This window comes from Mesoplodon bidens (assembly GCF_964165515.1).
Source record: "Mesoplodon bidens genome assembly, chromosome: 1".
NCBI classification, from domain to species: domain Eukaryota; kingdom Metazoa; phylum Chordata; class Mammalia; order Artiodactyla; family Ziphiidae; genus Mesoplodon; species Mesoplodon bidens.
The window spans coordinates 163,417,898-163,440,888 of NC_138176.1; the positions used below are offsets into that span (position 1 = coordinate 163,417,898).

A 22,991-nucleotide genomic window follows, 5' to 3' on the forward strand; every position below is an offset into this window, starting at 1 on the left:
GAGACCCCTGGAGAAGCCCGATGGCCTGGATGTGTCCGACCAGAGCAAGGAGCACCCCCAGCACCTGTGCGAGAAGTGTAAGGTGCTGGGCTACTACTGCCGGCGCGTGCAATGACCCGGCCGCCCTCCTGCCAGCCAGAAAAGACGCCACCCCCCTGCGTGTCCCCTGTGTGCACGCGGGGGCGTCCTCGCAGGCTTACAGGTCTAGGGGGTGGGCTCTTGGCTCATGTATGTTGACAAACAGTGTTACTGACGTAGCTGCGCCCCCAGAAGGCCAGGTCTCTGCGACTCTCTACAGGGGGCCCTGGGTCTGTGTGGAGGGAATAGGGCAAGCAGAGGTCAGCGCACAGGACCACACAGAGCCCTTGGTGTCCCCGCAGGCTCTCCTCTGAGACTCCCTTTGGGGTGAGCAGCCTTATATTGGCCACGAGTGCACTAAATTTACTGTGAATCCCAGAGCCTGCAGGGGACTGTCTCCCCAAGACCGGCCAGGCCACCTTTTCCCACCCAGAACCTTCCAGTTTGCCCTGTGTGAAAAGCCACTCTTAGAAAGCCCTAATTTTCTGTCTAAGTCAGCACTCATGGCAAGCTGACACCTGTTCTCGCAGCTGCTGGGGAGCGGGCATCTCTGCCCCCTGCCACTTTGAGCCCCAAACCTGACCGCCTCTGCCGTCACTGGCATTGCACCTGGGCGCCACACCCTGCCCCCCCCCATAGACCCAGAGGTCAGGCATGGGGAGGCACTGAATGTTGGACAGTGTTCCAAGGTGTGACCTGGGGCACATCAGGCAATGCCTCCCCCTCTCCCAGCACATACTACCCCCACTTGCTTGGATTTTGTCAGCCCCATTCCCTTCCCCTCTCCCTCCCCTCCCACCCACGCTAGGGGGCCACCCCCTGATGGAGGCTACAGGACCCAGCAGGGAAGCCACTCTGGCAGGAAGGACACAGGCCTGGCAGATCAAAGACCCCGGTGTTAATGCTGGCCTCACCACCGACACACTGTGGAGCCTGGGAAGGATTCTCATCTCTCTGCTTCGCTACTAGTTAAGTGAGAGAGTGACGGCAGAGAGACGAGAGGCCCGTTTCTGTTCTGATGTTCTGGGATTCAGCCTGGCTGTGTGCCGTCTCCTGGAGCAGAAAGCTTTATTTGGACAGTATCCCCAGGTCCCGTACCCCCAGTATCACCCGTCAGTCGTTCACTTAAGAAGTCCTCCCCTGTCGCCCCTGCAGGTCCAGCCCTGCCTCTTGTCCCCTACCCTGCAAACGTGAAGGAGAGGGTTTCCCCCACCCCAAGACAAGCTACAGAACCTCTCGTTTGCAAAGTGGGGACAATGATTCCTACCTCCCAAGGCGGGGGGAGGCCTCTTGGCGCTCGCACTGGTCAGGGTGACGTTGTCCTGGCTAGCGGGGGGATTGCCTTCCTCTGCGCTCGCTCCCCAGTGAGAAGTCCTATTTTTATTGTCGTATCACCCTTCCTTTCTCCCATGGGATCCAGCTGTCAGAGCTGGGTCACTTGATTTTGCCCTAACATTATGCCTCTGTGGAAAAAAAAAATCAGACCACGAAATGGGCCTGAAATTCAGTGTTTACCACGGCTCAAGGACACCCAACCCGTGTCCAGTTGCCTTTTGTTTTCAAATGAAAATGCTTTGTACAACTGAGGAGTTACAGCAAAGTGTTAATCAGGGGTCCAGGGAGTGAGTCGAAGAGATGGAGTTAGTGCATTTGCAGCCAGAGGGCTGCAGGGTAGATTTGGGCGGGGTGGGGGGCATGCCCTCTGAGCATTTAAGAAGGGTGTATTTGCTCCAGCCTGAGCCCCGTAGCGGCCTCCCTCCGGCCTGCCCTGACTGTGAACACGCTCACCGCCCCCTGAGGAATCCCTCCCAGCTGCTCCCTGCCTGCTCCACGGTGTCAAGGTGAGCCAGAGTCAGCCTGTTCCAGGGCTCTCTGTCCCCAAGGAGAAGCTGTTACTGTCAGTCATCCTAGTGCCCTGCTAACGAGAACATTCGCAGTGGTGGGCAGTGTGCTGGTCTCTGCTGCGAGGACCAGGTCCCAACACTTCCAGGGACCTGGCTCCACAGGGGGACCTTGGCCTCAGGTACCTGGGCTGCAGTCGTGGGGGAAGCCCACACCCTAGAAAGAACCCAGGCTCCAGACCCCTGGGGGCCAGGGCCTTCCACAGGCCAAGCGGAGAAGGAATATCACCCCAAAGTGACCTTTGCAGTGAGTTTGTCCAGCTGGCAGCCATTGCCCCTGCCATCTGTGCAGAACTGGCCACCGCAGGGGCTGGGCCCTCTCTATGAGGCAGCCCTTCCACACCGCCCCCTCCTGCACTGTTTGGCTGAATTTGGGAGCTCTGTGTGCTCAGCGAAAGCCACTGCTGTCCGGGCTGGTGCTGTGAGAATCAAGTGCTCAGAGGGCCTGGGCACCCAGGAGACAAGAAATTGTGTGGTTTTAGTACGTTCAAAGGGACAATCGCTTGCAGTTAGTAGATCTAGCGATCCAGTTGGGAGAGAACGGTGTTTACCCCATATGAAGTATTCAATAGTTCTACTTGTGAATTTGTATTTATTTTGAGTTATACTTGACACAGAATTCCTTTTTTTTTTTAAAGAAAAATACTATGTGTGTATTTTGAAACGAAAATTCATGGATGTTAAAATTTCTGCATGGTTTCCAATTTTTCTCACAACACTGAATTTGTTACCTTCTCCCGAAAAATCTTCACAGTGATTTTTGTCTGTATATATTTGAGGGCTTTTTTAAAAAAAAGAAAAAGAAAAGAAAAATATGATTGCCTGATTTTTGAGATTAAAGTAAACAAAAAGAGAGGCATTTTCAAAACTTCAGAGCTTTCAGGAGGGCAATAGAATATCAAATGAAGATTTCTGGAAGTATTTTTTGCAAACCTTCTGGTTGAGCTGCAAGAAAATATTTATGGTGAGAACTTTTCTCTTTTTCCTGTTGGTTTTTTTTTGGGGGGGGGTTGATTTTTTACTATGCTTTGGTCTGTAAAAAGTCTGCAACTGAATTACATTAAGAAGGAAATATTGTCTACATAGATTATTATATGAAGTTGGTACATAATTCTGATGAGGAAAAAAAACTTTGCAATTCTTTAAGCCATATTATTGTTATTCTCTGTTGTTTTCCCTGGATAAAAATATCAGTATTAAGTAGCCAGCATATTATTCAAGTGCTTAGACTTATTATTAATATGTTCTTGTCCTGTATTTATACATATGTGTATTTGGGAAAGTACTGCCTTTTTTTAAGGGAAGCTATTATTAGATACTTAGTGAAAAAGGGAATGGTGAGCCCTTCGAGCCTCTTCAGCTGAGGATAACACAGCATTATAATCCATTCTCTTGCACCTTCTTATTATTATTTTGTTATTATGGTTATTAAACTTGTGGGGGGCAGGAGTGTGCCTGGGGAGGAGAGGGCGTGTGACTAAGTAGCCCCACCATGGTCGGCCAGCTCCAACGATGGTCTCCTTGGCCTGGTCCAGGGCTCCCAGTCAGCAGGGCCCAAGGATGGAAGAGGAAGCAGGAGGCGGACTTCTCCAGCCGCCCCCTTTGGAGCTTTGCCATCTGAGCCATGCCTCGGTGCCCTACGCTCTTTGAACTTGGATTTGTCACCCAGAGCCCTTACACCTGCCCTCCAACATCTAATGGACTTGAATCTACTCTAAATGAATATTTAATCCAGCATCACTACATCGTAGCCCAGTGTGACAACTAACCCTGGAGTTTGGGAGGCGTCCGGCCTTCGGGGGAGTTCATCGCTCTCTGTTGCCAACCTCACCGTTCGACCTCCCCCACTCCTGTGTGGTGACCCTGTCCGTGTCTGTATCTGTTAATACGTGTGTGTCCAGCTAAAAAGACAAACAGAACCCGTGGGCCAGCTCGGAGGGTGCGTGGAGAAGCCTCCCGACCTCTCCCGAGGGCCGCCCTCGGGATGGCATTCCGTCGTGTGCCTTATTCCTGGAGAACCTGTATACGGCCTACCTATAGAAATATAGCCTTTTCATGCTGTATTAAAAGACCTTTTAAAAGCAAGAGAGGCTCCTGGGTGTCCTTGTTTCCACGGAGCATCGGTAGGGAGCTGAACGTTTTCACAGATTCGGGGGTGCTGAGCTGGGTAGGGGCAGCTTGGGGCTGCCCTTCCGCTCTCCCACGTCTGCAACGTCTTGTCCTTGCCCTGCCTCCACCCAGCCCCCCTGTCCCCAAACGGACACTCTCTCCGGGGAGAGAGCCCCCCCCCAAGCGGGGCCCCAGACTGGGCAAGATTGTCGACACATTAAGTCACAGCTAGCTCCGCGATGGGACTGCTGGTGACCATATATAGGAGTGCATCTTCCTCAGAGACAGCAGCCTGAGGCCTCGCAGCTGCAGCCCCCACTTGGCCCTCTCGCCAAGACAGGGATTTGATATGGGCCTCAGACGCTGGGCATCCCACAGTGAGCAAACTCAAGTGTCCAGGGCCTCCTGGAAAGTCCCCAGGAGAGGGAACAGAGGGCCCTTCTTCTGAGCAAGGACCTGTCTGGGCTGTCTCAAGGTGGGGCTCTTCTTTTTTTTTTTTTTTTTGCGGTACGCGGGCCTCTCACTGTTGTGGCCTCTCCCGTTGCGGAGCACAGGCTCCGGACGCGCAGGCTCAGTGGCCATGGCTCACAGGCCCAGCCGCTCCATGGCATGTGGGATCTTCCCGGACCAGGGCACGAACCCGTGTCCCCTGCATCGACAGGCAGACTCTCAACCACTGCGCCACCAGGGAAGCCCAAGGTGGGGCTCTTGACTGGGGCCGTAGACGGGAAGTCACGGCTCACAGGGCCTGGAGCCACGGCGAAGCAGGCCTGAAGGATCCACCTGCATACGGAGCCCTGCAGCCCAGGATCAGCGCGTTTGTGGTTCTCAACCTGGCTGCTCACCAGAATCGCCTACGGCAGCCTTGGTCCATCCCAGAGATGCTTGAGAAACTGGCCTGGGTGTCCTCAGGTTCTTAAAGTCCCTGATCAGTCCAATGTGCACGGCTGAGAAACACCAGGCTTTGAAATGGTCCTCAGGGTCCTGTGGGGTGGATGGTGATGGCCGTGAGGAGGCCGTGGGCAGGGGGCGTCCAGCTCACTGGAGGGCATCCCATCCTCGGCTTCAGCCAATTGCTACCATCTAAGAATACACCACCTGGGGTGGGGTGGGGAGTGGTGGGGGGACTAGGCTGTTATGTGAAATTCTCCAGTTTTTAAACTTTGGCAACTAGTTTATTAAATAGCCAAACTACATGTCTGTGGACCAGCCCATGTCTCCATGTAGCCCCTGAGATGGAGCAGAGAAAACAAGGTAAGTCCTTGGCCTCAGGGATCATGGATGGGGGAAGGGTGGTGAACAGGCAGGAACAGAGGCTCCCAACTCCAGGAGCAGGACCCCTTGTCTTATTTGGGGTGCACAGCGAATCCTGGAAGCCATCAAGCCCTTTCCTGCTTATTGGCACAAAGGAAGGATTCACCTCCGGGTGCCTGGCCTCAGGCTGCATGAAACGGCGGGCAGGGCCAGAGGTGGCCTGAGCACAGGTGGGTGTCAGTGCAGCCAAGCAGTGAGCAGAGAGGGGACCCAGCCCAGCAGAGTGGGCGGGGGAGAGAAAAATCACTCCCATGAGGGCCTCTCCATCCACAGCCCAGGGAGGGCTGCGCTCCTGGTACAGGTCTGAGGACACGGAGCCCATCTGTCTCAGTGGCCTGTGCCCCACGGTGCCGGCTTCCAGATCAGCCCTGCCTCCCCTGGCTGGGCGACCCTGGGCAGAGTCCCTGGCCTCTCTGAGCGCCAGCTTCCACCGGGATACTGTGCGGATAAGCCGGCCCAGGGAACACAAGGCCCAGCACACAGCTTGGCACCTGGCTGGCGGGTGGCAGGCCAGGGGCTGTGGATCTCTTGCTCCCACTGTCTGTGGCTCTGGCCAGAGGTCACCCAGGGAGTCCTAGGGGTTGCCAGGCCGCCAACCCAGGGACCTGGTTCACTTGCTCACTGGCTGAGTACCCCCTGTGCTGGGGCTGAGGTGTCAAGGTTAATGTTCGATTTTCTGCCCTTGTGTGTCGTGTGCATGCACCCGTATTTGTTTTGTTTTGTTTTCCGTGGAAAGAAAACAAACCCAAGGCAAACACAGCCTGCATTTCGACATCTGCAGCCGTGGAGACCAGTAATTCCCCTGGACAGGAAGGATTTCCGGTTGGACCTAATGTCCATGTCCAGGGGCAGCCGGCGGCGGCTGAGAGCAGAGAGAGTGGAGTCCACTGCAGAAAGGGGTGTCGGGGGACCCAGAGGGGAGGGCCCAGCTCTGGGCCCACCCCTGCCTGTACCTCCTCAAAGCTGGTGTCCTCCACAATCCTAACCCCACATTTGAGGCCTCCAGAGGCGGGGGTCACTTGAGGTCACCCAGTGGGAGGAACAGGATTTGAACCCTGAGTTCTTACCTCCCAGTGCTGTGTGTGGTTCAGAGGCAGAGCTGGGGCTCGGCCCCGGGCAGCACGCTATGCCCACAGTTGCAAAGGTGGGGCAAGGAGTGAGGGCCCCAGGGGCGGGGATGGTCTGGGGGGACAGGCAGCTCCAGCCCATGGAGGCCTTGGTGTAAGGAACCAGGCACGGGGAGGGGAGACTGGCCAGTCCCTCAGATCTGGGGTGGGTGGATGGGGAGGCATGTGGGCTCAACCACCACGCCCTCTCCCACCTCAGCACCAAAACCCCTGAGGACTCAAGGGCCCCTCGTGGAGCCCAGACAAGGCTCCTAGCACCACCACCTTCTTGGAACGTGTCCTTACCTGTGAGCTGGAGCAATTGGGACACACTGCAGGCTGCAGCGGATGCCGGGCTGCAGTGAAGGCTCTGTGTTGGCTGCTTCTCCTTTCCCCATCTCCCGCTGTCATCGGGCTTCTGCCCTGGGCCCTAGCCACAGGCCCAAGTCTCTCCTGTCCCTCTGGCCTTGTGTGTGTGCTCCTAACAATCCCGGCAGGAGCCAGGGCAGAGACCGATATGGCGGGTGGGGAAACTGAGGTCCAGGGAAGGCCCTAACGCCCCAGACTGGCAGACAGGTCCTCCACTGCACCCTCCCATCTCCACGCTCTGTGCTTTTTCTGATCCCTACCAGAGACTCCAAGTGGATTCCCACCAGCGCTCTCAGGCCTTCAGCAAAGCACTAGGGGCGTCTCCTAGGGGCCTGGGTGGGGAGTCAGGCCCCTGCCTGCCCTCCAACAGCTGGACCCTGGCTCCCCACAAGCTCCCCAAGGTCAGGCATCCAAACGCCACCCCATAGGCTCCCTGGCCTGCCTCCCGCATGGTGTTGAGAGAGGAGACACTTTCTACTTGTGTGTATTCCACTTCCGGGCGGGAGACGAGCTCAAGGGAGCCAGGCCAGGGAGGTGCGCGGGGGCAAGGTAGCGGAGGGGGCCTCCAGACCCGTCCCCGCACACTCCCAGCACCCCACCGTCCATGCGTCTGCAGTGCCAATGTGGCCTGGTGCACCGCAGGGTTAAATGAGTGAGATCTGGCCAACGCCCAGTGTGCCAGCTGCTGTGCTCTGTGATCTACATGCATGATCATTCTTGACCTTCACCACGACCCTGTGAGCTGGGTGCTGGGATGAGTACCATTTCAGAGAGGGAAGCCGAGGTTCAGAGAGGTTGAGTGACTTGTCCAAGATCATACGGCTAGAGAAGCAGAGCCCCTCCCTGTGCCCCCTCCCAGCGCCACTTCCCACCCCTCACCCCCCAGTGTCAGGCCCAGGGCCTAGTCCCTGCCTCTGGCAGCTGTGCCACCCGCCCAAGACAGCCACCCAGCGGGGCTCGCCTGCCCTCAGCCCCCAATTCCCTGGGCCCCTCACACCTTCCAGCCGAGCCCGCCAGCTTTCCTATGGTAGCCCAGAGCCAATAACCACCTAGTGAAGGCTCCATGGTGGTTACTGTGGGCTTGTGCAGAAGCTAAAACTCAAGCCAAGCCCCCCAACACAGCCCCCAACCCCCTTCCACCTCTATCCTTGAAAACGTCCCAGGGGGTCCCTTTCCCAGCTGCAGGGGGAGCCCAGCTCCTACCTCCACTGCTTCCAGGGCGAGCCAGGCCGGACACCTGTGCCTTCTCTCCCTGGCGCTCGGCCCTCTCCCGCTGGAGCCCTGTCTTCAGGCCTGTCCCCCTTCCACATCCTCCCTCTTGGTCCAGGAAAGGAAGGGGGTCTTTCTCCCACCCGAGCCCTCCACCCTGGGAGCTGAACAGCACCCTCCTCTATCACCTGCTCAACATCCCCCCTCCCTCTCTGGTCACTCCTGGAGGTCAGGGCTCAGCCTCCACCGCCCCTCCACACCCAGCTTCTGTAGCCTGTGGGGCAATTTGGGTCCAAGTCCTGCCTTGTTCATCCAGGATCATGGCACCTGCCGTGACCTCCATCTCGGCCTTCCCATTCCCATCCTGGCAAGGGCTCTGGGGTCAGATGGACTGGACACTGAACTGCAGCTTCACTACTTATCAGCTGTCATCCTGAGCTGAGAAAGTCGCCTCCCACCCTGAGCCCCGGGTTCCTCCCTTGTACAATGGGAATGGTATTGCCTGCCCACCACCTGAGGGTCCCTGTCACGATTAAACACCTGGGACACGCTTAAGAACTTTTAGCTACTACACTGTTCATGGAGGGGTGCCAGTCCCCTGGGCCTGTGCTGCCTCTGAAATGCTGCCCCCCCAGCTCCTGTGGCCTCCCTCTCCCCCCAACCCCCCATGATTCTCTCTCTGCCTCTGCCTCCTACTTATCAGGCCCTTGAGCCATGCATTCTGGAAACTTCATCCCAACCAGGTGGCAGGAGATGAGGAGCCTGCGCCTTGCCCCCAGGAAGGGCCTTTGATCTGTCTGGTCCTTGGCCTGTAGGCCTTTCCCCTCCCTCTCCGGGCACCCACATCATGTTAGTTCAGCTCTGACTAGGTTTCTGCCTGTTTCCCTCTTGTGCTGCAGCAAGGGACCTTTGCCTAGCATATAACTGGTCCTCCTCTCCCTGGGAACCTGACCCAGCCCCGCCCCACGGTGGAGACTTCTTCAAACAGTTTGGCCCAGATCTCTCTCCTCCGACCGACATCCTTGCCAGCTCAAAATCCCACAGCTTTCCTCTCCCAGGAATCGGCTGGTCCCCTGCTGCCCTCTGGTGGCTAAATCTGAGAACTGCGACTTCCTGCTAGCAGCAAGCCTACATAGGGGACAAAAGGGGAATTTTTTTTTTTTTTTTGCTCCCAAACCTGAAATGAGTCCTGATCTCCCCAGCACAGTGCTATCCAGGCCTCATGCACCTTTACTTGAGGAAAACTGTCAAGTGGTAATATCTGGGTTTTCCTTTCTTGATTATAAAAATAACACATGCACAATGTGAAATGGAAACAACACAAAAATAGGAAGTAGGATGTGAAAATTCTCCTTTGCCGAACCTCCCCCAGAGACACCACTGTCCAGAGTTTGGCCATATCCTTCCCTAGTCTTTGTTTGTACAAATATATTTGTGTTTAATGTACACACACACACACACACACACACACTAACCTAACAGGATTATACTTGACATGCCGTTCTGTAACCTGCTTTGTTCTCATCATCATCTTTCCCTGTTAGCACAGAAATCTGTTTCATTGGACTAACAGCTGATTGTACTCTTTTGTTAGGTAATGTATTTATCGATTCCCTATTGAAGAGTACGGGCATTCTTGTTTTTAAAAATCAATTCTTTTTTTTTTTTTTTTCTTAATCACCTTTCTGTTTGGTGCAGTAGGAAGATCTGGGGTCAGGAGAGCTAGGGTCTGACTTGACAAGTCTCAGGCCACTACCTTTGATCACATCCCTGTTCACACCCCCTCCCCAGCCCTCAGTTTCTCCACCTACCCACTGGGGCAATGGGCTCCACCTAGAATCCTTCACTCCAACAAGTCCTCTGATCTGTGATTCCACACTGGGTTGACAGAGCCTATGAGCTGCCGTGATGCCATTCATGAAGTTTGGGGGCTGGTGCAGGGAGGGGACCTGAGAGCCCCAAAACCTCTTTTAGGCCTGGGGCCTGGTGAGCACTTTGACAATTGTGGGGAGGAACAGCTGAAGAAAGCTCCAGAACTCTCCATAAAGGAACCGATTTTACTTTATATTTTATTTTTTGAAATAGAGTTCAAGCCTATGGTCATCTTGAAAACAATAAATAAATTGGACTGAATCAAAATTTAAAACAGTGCTTCAAAGGACACCCTTAAGAAAGTAAAAAGACAACTCACACAATGAGAGAAAACATTTGCAAGTCCTATATCTGATAAAGGACTTTTATCTAAAATAAATAAAGAGCTCTTACAACTCAACAATAAAAATACCAATAACTCCACTTAGAAACAGGCAAAAATCTGAATAGACATTTCTTCAAAGAAGAGCATCTTCTCATGTGTCCATAAACACACGAGAAGATGCTCAACATCATTAGTCATTGAGGGTTTGCAAATCAAAACCTAAATGAGATACTGCTTTGATGTCAAGAATCAAAAAGATAGATAGCGACTTCCTGGCAGTCTGGTGGTTAAGACCTCACCCTTCCATTGCAGGGGGCACAGGTTCAATCCCTGGTCGGTGAACTAAGATCTCACATGCTACATGGCATGGCCAAAAAAAAAAGGATAGATAATAACAAGTGCTGGTGAGGCCATGGAGAAATTGTAATGATTATACATTGCTGGTGAGAAGGTAAAATTTTGTAGCCACTTTGGAAAACAGTTTGATGTTCCTCAAAACGGTAAACATGAAGTTGGCATTTAACCCAGCAATTCTTACACTATATGTAAAGTGGTACAATATTATTTTCAGGTAATCTGTGATAAGTTAAACTATATATTGTAAATCTTAGAGAAACCACTAAAAATATAAAATGAAGAATTAAATCTAATAAGTCACTACTGGAGGTAGAATGAAATCATTTGGGAGGAAAACACTCAATCCAAAAGAAGGTAAGAAGGGAACAAAAACCATATGGGATAAAGAGAAAATAAATAGCAAGGTGGTCAATTTAAATCTAACTATATTGATAATTAAGTTAAATATACGTGGCCTAAACATTTAATTGAATGGCAGAGTTTGTCAGATTGTTTAAGAAAGCAATGCCACCACTTATGAGTCCGTCTTTTAGCTCTACATCCTCCCTTTGTTGCCCTGTTTGTGATACTGTAATCCCTTCATTGCCCTGTTTGTGATACTGTAACAGTTCTCTTACCACCTGGATTTATATTAAGCTTTATCAATAGAGGGCACTGGAGAGACACTTTGTTCAGAGTTCTTGTTTCCCTTTAGTAGGTTAACCCATGTTATGGTTAATAATTTTTTTTAATTTATTTATTTTTGGCTGCGTTGGGTCTTTGTTGTGCGTGGGCTTTCTCCATTTGCGGCGAGCAGGGGCCACTCCTCACTGCAGTGCGTGGGCCTCTCACCACGGTGGCCTCTCCTGTTGAGGAGCACCGGCTCCAGGCGCGCGGGCCTCAGCAGCTGTGGCACATGGGCTCAGTAGTTGTGGCACACGGACCCAGTTGCTCCACGCCATGTGGGATCCTCCCGGACCAGGGTTCGAACCCATGTCCCCTGCATTGGCAGGCGTATTCCCAACCACTGCGCCACCGGGGAAGCGGGTTAATAATTTTTTAACATCTTTCTTTCTTTTTGTTTTTTTTTGCAGTATGCGGGCTCCTCACTGTTGTGGCCTCTCCCGTTGTGGAGCACAGGCTCCGGACGCGCAGGCTCAGCGGCCATGGCTCACGGGCCTAGCCGCTATGCCGCATGTGGGATCTTCCCGGACCGGGGCACGAACCTGTGTCCCCTGCATCGGCAGGCGGACTCTCAACCACTGCACCACCAGGGAAGCCCCAGTTAATAATTTTTGATAATAAACTTTCCCTGTTAGAATTACTCTGTTGTTTCTGTATCCTGTCTGGACCCTGATCAACAAAGAATTGACACAGGCAGTGGTCCTAGGAGATAACCCCACAAAGATGGGATTTCGAGATTTGTTTGGCTGTGCCCTTGGGCTTGAAGGCAGGGATGAACTACCTGCCAATTGGAAGTGGGATGATGGTAATTTTTGGCATGCAGTGACATCACAATTAATCATGCTGTCACCTGTGGTTAAGTGATAAGAGAAGCATGTGCCTTGGGAGGCCAGGTGTCTGTACACTTGACAGTTACGGCAGTATCAATGACCATAAGGACTATAGTGTGGGATGAATTATTTTGAGCATGCTTGTTTACCAAAAGAAGATAACAAACTCATGTCTTTTCATTCTCAGCTTACGTTAAGGTCTGAGAACCAGAAAGCTTCCACGACACCTCTAAAACATCTCTCACTTCTTGTAGACCCTAGACTGATAATCACTTAAAATCATACAAAAATTTAATTGTGTAGCTTGCTGAATTACAACATCATTTGAATTCACAGTCTCACTAAGTTTTTCGGGTGAAAGGGCATCAGTGGGAAAGAATGGGATCCTGAAATTCATAATGGAGACATCTGTTTGGGTCCAAATGAAACTAACAACTTGAATCCTCCAGTCACTCCATTCCTCCCTTGCCTGTGCAAGTAGCTTGCCCTTCTGTGTCTGAGAAGAACAGACTTCTTTGTCTAAAAACACCGTGATAACTTCACCTGGGACAGGTGCTTTGAAAGGCAATGCCCAAGACCCACCAAACCACTTCAACAACGAGGTCAAATCTCAGCATTTTCCAGAGGGACAGGACTCCAGAAAAACAGCTTACACGCCCAGAGAATTTTGAGAATTTACTAACACATATTTTTAAGCAGATTTATTGATATTGTTCACGTGTCATACAACTCACTCACTTAAAGTATATAATTCAATGTTTTTTTTAGTATATTCACAGGTATATGCAACCATCAGAACACTCAGCATGGAACGAAGACTTTCTCTATCCACCCTGTTCCAGTGGACCTTGGACATGGATCTGACTTGTGGCCTCCAGAAGCTATTCATTGAGAAATGTTCTCCAGTCTGGGCCCACAAAAGCCAGACCCTCCTCCTGATGAGAAATGAAGAACCGAGGGCTACACCATGGGAACTCCACCCCTGAAAGGCCTCTCCATCGGCTGAGGCTTTGGGAAGCAGCTATGGAAGAGCACAGCTTCCCACCAGCCCCCACGAAGCCTGGGCTGCACAGGGTGCCCTACCCACCACCCAAGAGTTATCAGCCAGACTCCTCAAGTGAAGCATCTTTTACAAGTGGCGGAGCATCCAGCAACAAATGTTTCAGCAAGTTAACAATGACTCGAGTGGTCTGGTGGTCTCCCTTTTCAATCTTGCCCCTTCTGGCCTACACTCAAATTCTTAAACTTTAGTTGAATTATTATTATTTGGAAATTCAGATTCCTAGATCCCACCCTCAGAGACTGGTATTCAACAGGTCTCAGCCACGGCCTAGGAATCTGCATGCTTTCCCAGCACCGCATGATTCCTAGGAGAAGCATTGCCTTAGGCCTTAGCAGACCTTGGAAACATTTACCGACATTCCTCTTCATGGAGCAACATTCTATAAAGCCCAGAAGTGTGTTAAATTCTCCCACGTCTTCATACATGCTACACGAAAGAAGTCAGACACAAAAAGTAAATCTTGTAGGATTCCATTTATACAAAGTTCTAGAACAGGCAAAATTAATCTACAGTGATAGAATCAGTGGCTTCCTGGGAACAGGCACAGAGGTATCTTTCTGGAGAGATGGAAATGTTCTATAACTTAATTTGGTGGTGGTTACTCAGTGTATGAATTTGTCAAGTGATTGATCTGCACACTTAAAATGTGTGAATTTTATTGTATGTAAATTATACCTCAGTAAAGTCATTTTGAAAAGCTATCATGTTGTCTCATAAAAATGCTATTTCAGATATTTAAACACATTGTGAATTTACATGGCGTCACATATGATTCCGTGAGAGCACGTGTATGACTCACTGCTTCCTTCATGCATTAGGCACCGTGTACCAGCAGCAAGTCAATATCCTATCTGTATATTACACAGGCAGGAGCTTTATGTAGTAAGACCAGGCTCAGGCCCTTGTGCAAGAGTTCTGGAAGAGAACTGCAGGGAACAACCCCACCTTCAGGAAACTGTTTTTAGGAAATTCCTGCATTCTTTCTTCCGCTAGCCCACACTAGACTCCTCTGCACGGACGGACACACACACACACACACACGCATGCGTGTGCACAGACGCACACGCACACATACGCACACACGCACGCACACGTGCTTCCTCATTGGAAAGGAAATGCTCTGTGAACTAAACACATGCCCCACATGTTCTGTGACCCTGAGACCCCTCAGAAGTCACCAGGGGGCCAGTGGGTCACACCTCAAGGAGCTGGCCCTCACACTTGTCAACAGCACCACTGCCTCCCTAGAGTCCCCAGAGGTCAAGAGGAAACTCCACAGGGACCAAAATCATGGCTTTGACCTCAGATTTCAGAAGAGCTCTGACTGCATGTGATCTGAGGACAAAGGGGTCTGTGCATCCCAAAAGGCCTCCAACAGAAAACCCTCTGGACTGGCAGGTCCGGGGTTCTAGCCCCTGCTCTGCCAACTGACTCACGGGGTCACCTTGGGCAACCATGTCCCTTCTCGAGGCCTCAGTTTACCCGTCTGTAAAATGTTGGTTGGAAGGGTCGAGCAACAACCCATTATTATTTGGCTTAGGATCCCATTCTTCAAATAAAATCCCTTTTAGAAAACAGAGGGTATTGATGATTCAAAGGGGATTCAGGGGCCCGTGCCTGAGGACCTCCAAGGCTCTTGAGAACTGTTTGAAAACTGTTAGGCCGGCTGAGTTCCCAACCCATGTAGCTGATCTGACTTCATGGAAACTCTCCATGACTCCAATGACCCAACTCCAGCCATGACCCCAGAGTGACTACATCTACCTGTGACCTCACATAACTCAGGGAACCCCATATTCCAGATGACCCAAGTCCAGCCACTGTGACCTCAGAATGCCTTCAAGGACCTGTGACCACACATCATCAGACTCAGGGAACTCCAATGTGAGGCAATGCTAATTACACTGTGGTTCTTCTGGTATTTGGACTGTGCCTCCCTTGGCTGTTTAAGGAAATTTTTAGCCCTCCTCCCACCCCCAAATCTGCTCTCCCTGTGAATTCAGAAACACCTGTAACTTAACTCCAAATTTAAACGGCACATCGAGGGTAGTAAAGTCCACATCTAGCCCGAGATAATCACAGCTCGTCCTCCTCTAAGACCCAGACACACAGGAAATATTGTCCTCGTCACTCCAGAGGCTTATTAAGACCATGTGCCAGGGCCCGTGCTGTGCACTTTACACAGATCACGTCTGACCCTTATCACCCTGTGAGATGGGCACTGTTACCCCATTATACAGCTGAGCAAAACTGAGGCTCTGTCACCCAGAGGCGGCACGAGGGCTCTGATGGGCTGTGAACGCTAAGAGAGTTTGTCTGAGTCCATTTCCTTGTCCGTTAAACAGGATGATGAGAATACCCTCATAGGTTGCTGGGGGGATTGAGAGTCCACGGAAAGGCCCTCCGTGGAGCACTGAGTGACAGTGGTAACAATAAACGTCAGCTCCAAATACTTGTTACAGACACTGCTTCCTAAAGCACGGACCCCAGTCTTTTATAGAAAACAGGATTTATTTTCACATTCAAGGTGAACACAAAGAAATGTTCCAGAAGTATATTGTGTATATAATCAGTAGATATAATTTATAAGACACACAGAAGAAATCAAAGCCCACCAGGGAATACCCACTGACTTCCTTCCAGAGCACAAGGCACTTACAAGTCATTTCTGTTTTCAACGTGGGAATTCACATTGACTAGGCACAGCTCGCAGTGGGTCTGTCCCCGGGTTCAGCTGATTCTACCCCCATGGACTCTCCCCAAACACAAGAACAGCAAACCAATGGGATTCACAGTGACTGGGATAAAAGGCCTCAGCCGTGGGACCTTCACAAACGCCCAGACTGTGCTCCAAAGGCCAAGCTCGTGGCCTGTGCCACCAATTTCAGGTCACACCACAGCCTGGAGTAGTTAGTGCCACAGCTCCAGCTCCAGGGAGTCTTGCTAAATTATTCCGATTAGGAAGACGACATTAAACAGCTATTACAGCCCTTTACAGCAACCGGCTTTCCCCCTTGGTCAAGGAGAAGGCAGAAACTGCCTTCAAAGCTAACCCATCACCACCCTCAACGTCCAAGGCACAGGTGAACTTGGGCCAGGCGATCACAGGAGATGCCAGACGAGGAGCAGTGACACAGTGTCCATGATGGGTGTCCAGAAACAGGGCGCTGGGGAAGATCAGGCACTGGGGAAGCAGCCTGGTGGGTCCTGTGAGGTCTGACATTCCTGAGAGGCCTTCCGGAAGCACAGAGAAGGTGGAGCGAGCACAGGCAACTCCAAGGGGCCCCTGCGCTGGGAGCCCGAGGCGGCCGCCTGGGTGAGTCAACTCACTGTTGCCAGCAGCTGCCACTGGCCTAGAGCCCTGGCCATGGCAGGTTATCTCACCTGGCCACAGTCCGTGATGACAATCTTCTTGGATGTCTTCCCACTCTTGGAGCCGAGAGATTCTATTTTCTTCACGACATCCATGCCCTCTTTGACATGGCCAAACACGACATGTTTGCCATCCAGCCTGCGAGGAGAGGTGAGCCAGGTACGCAGAAACGAGGGTGGTGCAGTGTCACCCAGGGTCACAGCCCTTTGGTCATGGGACTATTTACCAAAAACAGCAGTTCTGAAAGGAACCCACACTGAAAAGCTGGCCCCACCTCTCACAGCTCGGGTATCGAGCCTTGCTGAGCCCCCCAGAACACATCAGATGACGGCTCCCTCCCAGGCTATGTTCTGCCTCACCTGCTGTGTGACCTCACCCCGGGCCACTGAACCTGAATCCTGGGAACCTCACCTACAAAACGTGAATTATTCTCTTTCTGCACAGGGAGATAAAGGGATATTGAACTACTTTGAAGAAATAAGAGGTCTGTGTAAATGGAACTATCTTAACAGTCATAAATTCTGAGGTGAGAGCCAAGATAATACGTGTGGTGAACCTATGCGAGTCCCAAGCAGCTCTATCTGAGACCGTCCCAAGAATCTAAAAGGCAGCTTAGTTTAGGGCCAGCAAGGCCAAAACTGGTTATACCTCAGGATCCACCAGGGGTTCCACGGAAGGGGGGCAGACAGAGCCAGCAACAACCTGCCCACCCTGACATCCATGTCCCTCTGGCTCGGAGGGTAGAGACCACTAGTATCCCCCACTACCCAGGTCACCCTGAAGTCCTTGGAAATGGGCTTTATTTAGTCTTAGCTCCAGGCCAGCTGCTGTCCCTGAGATGTCTCAGGGCTAGGACACAGGGGACTTTGGGCAGAGAAACTTACTAGGTAGTGGAAAATTTACCTAGGAAACATCCCTAAAATACAAGGGCATTGGGAAAGAGGGCTCTAAGGGGCTGGTAGCTACTTGCAGGCCCATGCTAATGCCTGATGAGAAATCCGGTGTGATATCCAAACGTCTCCTGCAGCATTTTCCAAGGTGCATTCCAAGGTCAAGTAAGCCAGGGAAATAGCAGGTTAAACCAAGAAAACGGGTTTCTGCCACAGGCCATCTTGAGGCCTAGTATGTGCCGCAGCATTTCACAAATATATTTGGTAAAAGAATCCTTTCGTGTGTGTGTGTGTGCGCGCGCGCGCACATGCACACAAAACACGCTGAGAAAACTCCAGCTGACAGCAACAATGGGAAGCTTAATAAAGAGAGTTACAAGAATAACCCAAATTCTCCCTCAGTCCTTTCACAAACTTTCTCCTTCTCTCATACAGACACACAGCCTGGGTGAGGGCTACTGTCCCACAGCAGGGTCCAGCCTCAAACTAGCTTTCCCCTCCAGCTGCAAGGCCACCCCATCTTCCCAGAGGGCCTGGAGCCAGGAGCAAGCAACTCACCAGTCTGTCTTTATGGTGCAAATGAAGAACTGGGAGCCGTTAGTGTTGGGGCCTGCATTTGCCATGGACAGGACACCTGCAAACACAAGCAGAATGACCAGGCTGCCCCAGGAGGCATCTCACATGGGAGTCACTCAGATGAGCAGATGGGGAAAACCACATCAAGGATGCTTGAGCCAGAAGATCCTGGGGCTCAGAAGAGGGAACCAGGGCCCAGAGGACGCAGCTCCCCACCCAGGGCCTGTCCGCCTCTGCCGCCACAGGAGAAAAGGGCCTCGTGGAAGCTCTCAGCAGTAGAGCTGGAGCGGGACCCCCAGCCCTGAACTCTAGACTTTCCCACATCGCGCCTTGGGTCTGACACAATGCTGGGGTTTTGCTTAAAGGCTCTCTCCCCCAGGTTCTCAAAGGAAGGTTTGGTTTTGAAACGGAGAGCTCAGAATGAAAAAGCTCTAGGAAAACCCAACAAGCCCACCCAGAGCATTGAAGGAAGGAGCAACATCAGATATGGAGCAATCATATGGGGCAATCAGGTTGCAGCCTCCAGGCCTGCTGGGATGGCAGAGGCAGGGTCATAGCTCAGGGCACATGGCCCCGGGACTGGCGACCTGCACTCACCTGGCCCCTTGTGCTTCAGTTTGAAGTTCTCGTCAGGAAAGCGGCTCCCGTAGATAACCCTGTGCCGTTGTGGTTGGTGAAGTCGCCGGCCTGCGAGCACAGAGCATTGGCTGAGACGTCGCCACCAGAGCTGGCAGAGGGGTGTTACTCCGGCGCTAGGATGCAGCCCCTAGCCCACCCACGGCCCACCCAGCCGGAAGCCCTCAGGCAAAGAGGTCAAAAAACATCCAATGATAGAAGGACTAATACAATACTAAGGAAAATAAGCAACAATAAGACAAAGCTTAGATATTTTCTGCCACAATAACTACCCTGGTTTCCGAATGATTCATTTTTGTCTGAGCGAGTTTTTAAATGATCCTTAAAGAAATCTCGGCCATTCCGAGATGCTTCTTAGTGACCTAGAATTTTCTACCCACAACTCTTGGAGGGTAAATAGGGAGAAAACCAGGAACCCTCACTCCCAAATGTGGTCTGTGGGGAGCGGCAGCAGCCAGCACAGAGCCAGTTCCCTACACGGAGTCCCCCTCCTCGCCCCAGCATCTCCCCTTCACCAGGCCCAGGACAGAGCCCACCCAGGGCTGGCGTCATTCCTCACAGCTCGTCTGAGGCTTCCATGGGAGCCACGGCCAGAAGAGCCCAGGGGCTGCCAGCTGCAGCAGAGCCCCAGCCCCCTGCCATGGTCATGTTGCTGATTTCCTGAGATGGGATCCTCAGGCGACACGGGTGACCTGACCTGCCTGGCTGAAGCATCCCCAAATGCCGATGTGTCCCCAGAGAGGGATGATTCAAAACCCTGGCCTGGGCGTCCCGGTGCTACCATCCCATGCCTCCGAGAGCCCTCCAGCTTTGGAGTCTCTGCCCTTGCCTGCTGTGGTTCCCAGGAAGACCCTAGCCCGGCTGGGACATCCACTTCAGCTCCTGCTTCATCCACAGCCTCGGGCAGAACCGGGAGCTGCTGCAGCTGAGAGCCACGGGGCGGGGCCAGGCCTGTCACAGCCACAGCCCTCACCCCTCCCTGAATTTGTCACATTCAACCCACCGCCACTCACCACAATGTGATGACAGCCACCAGATCGGGGTGGAGGGAAGGGGGGAGGAGAATTCCAGGCTGAAAGGACTTCAAAGAGGTCATGACATCCATGCCCCTGCCTCTAGGTCTGCTGGCCTCAGACACTAGCCCCTGTCTTAGCAGGGTCTGACCTCACACAGGACAACCCCCAGCATAGCTCGGGTCCTGGCCCCCGGGGAAGTTCTTGCTTTCAACACCTACCTGCAAAACATCTGACACAGCAAAACTAGTGCTTTTGAAAAGAGGCAGAACACGTGACCAAAGAACAGACTCATTTAACCGAGAAAGATGCCCTTCACTGGAAAGAGGCTCCAAGTCCAGACCTGTGTGTTCTTGTCTGTGCCCAGTCTCCTCCCTCCTCCTCCTCTCTATCCTTATCTCCCATGCCAAGTGCTCAGTGGGACACACTGTGGGGCATGGGCAGAGACTGTCTGAATATGCTGGGCCTCCAAAGCCTTCAGATCTAACCCTCAGCACATCCACACCCCGATGCCCGTTCTCCTTCCACTGCTTCACTCTCCCGGCCCCGCCAGGCAGGGCCGTCCTAACGATTGCCCTGTTGCTTAACTCCTGGGGCAGGGAAGGCTCTGTGGCAGCCAGGAAAAGCTCCAGCCTCTCGGAGTAAGAGGACAGGACGAGCGAGTGACCGCAGTTGCCCTCCATTCAGTACTTTCCAGGCACATGCACACTGGTTAACCCTCATGAGAATCCTTCGAGGCGTTCCCGTCACTATCCCCACTTAGAGAAGAGGAACCCAAGGCAGGGAGAGGCCCCCGCTACCTGGCACATGAAGGACGGAATCACTCTGTGAAAGGTGGAGCCTTTGTAGCCGAAGCCCTTCTCCCCGGTGCACAGGGCTCTGAAGTTCTCTGAGGGTTGAAGGAAGAGGCAGGTCAGCAGGGCCAGGCCGCAACTCAGGGGCCACAACTTGTTCCAGGTAGTGCCCTCTCTACCTACCCCCCGCCCCTGGGTCTGCGCTGGCTGTGTGACCTGGGACAAGTCATCTGGTGCCCTGACTTCAGTGTCCGAGCACTGTGGCAAGAACACATGCTCCTGGTTGTTCCAGCACCGGGTCAGCAGGGCAGGGAGCCCAAGCAAGGGCTGCGAACCCACCAGCCTGCCCCGTCGGGCACCAGGAGGGAGGAAGTTGTCCCAGAGGAAATGTATGTGTATCTTCTCCTGATTCTGAGGCTGCTACGGGACAGGTGGGCGGGGCCAACCCTAAGGCTCAGAGAGGACCAGCGGCTGCCCCAGGGTACTCAGCAGCTGGGCCACACGTGGAACTCCCATCTGGACACGGTTCTCATGCCCCGACTCCTCTCACCACCCCACCCACCTTGCCTTGCCCCTCTCTCTTCCATCCAGACTGGACTCAGAAGGCCCTGGGCCCTGTCTTACCTGCTGTCTTTGGGACGACATCTGCCTTCAACTGTGGAGAGAGAAGAGGGACAAGACGGTCAGTCCAGAGGCAGGTGAAAGAGGGACCCAACCCGCACGGTGGCCCAAGAGATGGGGAAAGCACATTCCTGTCACTCCCAGCCCTCCGTGGGAGGCCATCTAAGCAGCTATCATTTCTGCCAGCTGCTTCCTGAACTCCAGGCTGGGAGGAGGCAGCCTCGATTTCCTAATTTGTCAGAAAAGATGACAACACCGGCAGAACTGGCAGAGCCACTTCAGCTGGGCCCAAAGCAGCAGAGACTCAAGGCCTGGAGAGAGGGCCCTGCGGAGGAGCCAGTCCAAGCTCCTCAGTGGGCAGATGGGAAACCGAGGCTCAGAGAGAGGCAGGAGGGGTGGGGGAAAGGGGAGGCTGCTTAGTCCCATCTAAGCCTGCCTCTTGACTCCCAGCTGCAAGAGCCACACTGGCACCGAACCTTTAAAATAAAGAGTGAACTGAGGCTTAACTGAGGCCCCTTTGTTCAAAATGGGCTCGAAGGCTACACCCAAGCTTCTCCTCTGTTACCTTCCGGACTACTAGGTATGTTTCTTGCTTTGTTTTTCAAAAAGGCCCAAAAAGCCAGGGAAGACGCAGAGTGTCACCTCGGAAGGGTGGCTGGGGATGGAGTTGCGGCGATGAGCTCCGAGCACACTGCCCGACTCCAGGAGCTCTAGGCCGGCTCTGGTGGCTGGAACCCAAGGCCGGGCCAGCCGCCCTGCTGGGAGAGGAGGCGGCCTGAAACCACCTTTGCTACACCGAGAGCCTGATGGCGAGGGCGGGGCTGGGGCCCGCTCCGCCTTCTCAAGGGTCACAGTGTGAGCGCCCAGCCGGGCCCGCCGCCCGGACCCCGGAGGCCCCCGAAACCCACCTCGAAGCTCCGGGCCTAGGATCCCGCCCCGTTAAGTCTCGGAGCCCCTCCCGGACCCCGGCCAGCGGGACGGGCCCTCCTAGCCTACGATCTGACCTTGAGCTTTCTCCTCCACAGGGGCCTCCCTCCCGCCTCCACTAGTCCAAAGTTCTGAGGGGAGGCCTGGAGAGACCAATCTGATGCCCCTCCTTAGAGATGGGGAAACTGAGGCCCAGAGCCCAGGAGCAGGAAGCAAGGTCACTCAACGAGGCAGGCACAGCGCCGGCCCGGGGTCCAGAGCTCTTCCGCGACCGTCCCCCACGCCCAGTCCAGCACGGTCCTGTCCGGTGGTCTCACCTCCAGCACCACGCGGCCGAGCGGCTGCCCGTCGGCGCCCACGTCCAGGTACACGAGCGGGTTCCGGGAGGAAGAGGACGGGTCTCGGGAGCCGCTGCTGCAAGCGCGGGCCGCGGGTAGGCGCAGGTGCGCGGAGCGCGGGCCGGAGAGGGAGCCGAGCAGACGGGGGCCGCAGCGAAGCGCCAGCATCGTGGGTGCGGGTCCGGGCGGGAGAGCCACGGGCCAGCAGAGATTCCAGGAGCGAGGGTCACGGGCGCCCAAAGGGCCGAGTTAACCGCCGCGGCGTGCCGCCTCCTTTATTGGCCCAGCCGGCCTCGTGGCCCCGCCTCCATCCCGCCCCCTCCGGCCTGACCGCGGGCTCCCCCTGCTGGCCCCAGCGGGCAGCTCAGCCCGGCCGGTGGGGCGGTGGGGCGTGAAGTCTTCTGAACACACCCCAACCAGGGCCGGAGACCTGAGGGGCAGACAAGACTTCGCAAAAGGAGGCCGGTTCCATTTTACGAGGGTCCCAATAGATGAAAAAAGGGAAAATGCTAAAACGTGGTTAACTCCAAAATACGAGCATCCATATGTTTTCATTGAATATAACAAAAGTCTACATTTGAGACTTTTGTATGACTGCCCCTCGCCCCATAGGCCCTGTAGACAGAC

The 22,991-nt window shown here is 53.5% G+C and overlaps 2 protein-coding genes across 3 annotated transcripts in view; one reads left to right on the top strand and one right to left on the bottom strand.

Moving 5' to 3' along the window:
• ZCCHC24 (zinc finger CCHC-type containing 24) overlaps positions 1 to 12,021 on the top strand; it is a 70,745-nt gene extending 58,724 nt beyond the window's left edge. Inside the window, exon 4 of one of the 2 annotated variants that reach the window (XM_081237889.1) lies at positions 11,714 to 12,021. In XM_081237889.1, the coding sequence (XP_081094015.1) occupies positions 11,714 to 11,908 (195 nt within the window). In that variant the 3' untranslated portion in view covers positions 11,909 to 12,021. Of the gene's footprint in view, position 1; positions 4,065 to 11,713 lie in introns of those variants that run through there. The other variant, XM_081237891.1, reaches the window with a different exon arrangement.
• Positions 12,022 to 15,705: 3,684 nt separating this feature from the next.
• On the bottom strand, positions 15,706 to 22,756 carry PPIF (peptidylprolyl isomerase F). Its single transcript, XM_081237839.1, is given in 7 exon segments — positions 15,706 to 16,707; positions 18,018 to 18,093; positions 18,633 to 18,689; positions 18,692 to 18,722; positions 20,485 to 20,573; positions 21,103 to 21,133; positions 22,344 to 22,756. Coding segments are annotated over 7 exon segments (609 nt in total). The 5' UTR covers positions 22,533 to 22,756; the 3' UTR covers positions 15,706 to 16,571.
• Between the last annotated feature and the right edge of the window lie 235 nt (positions 22,757 to 22,991).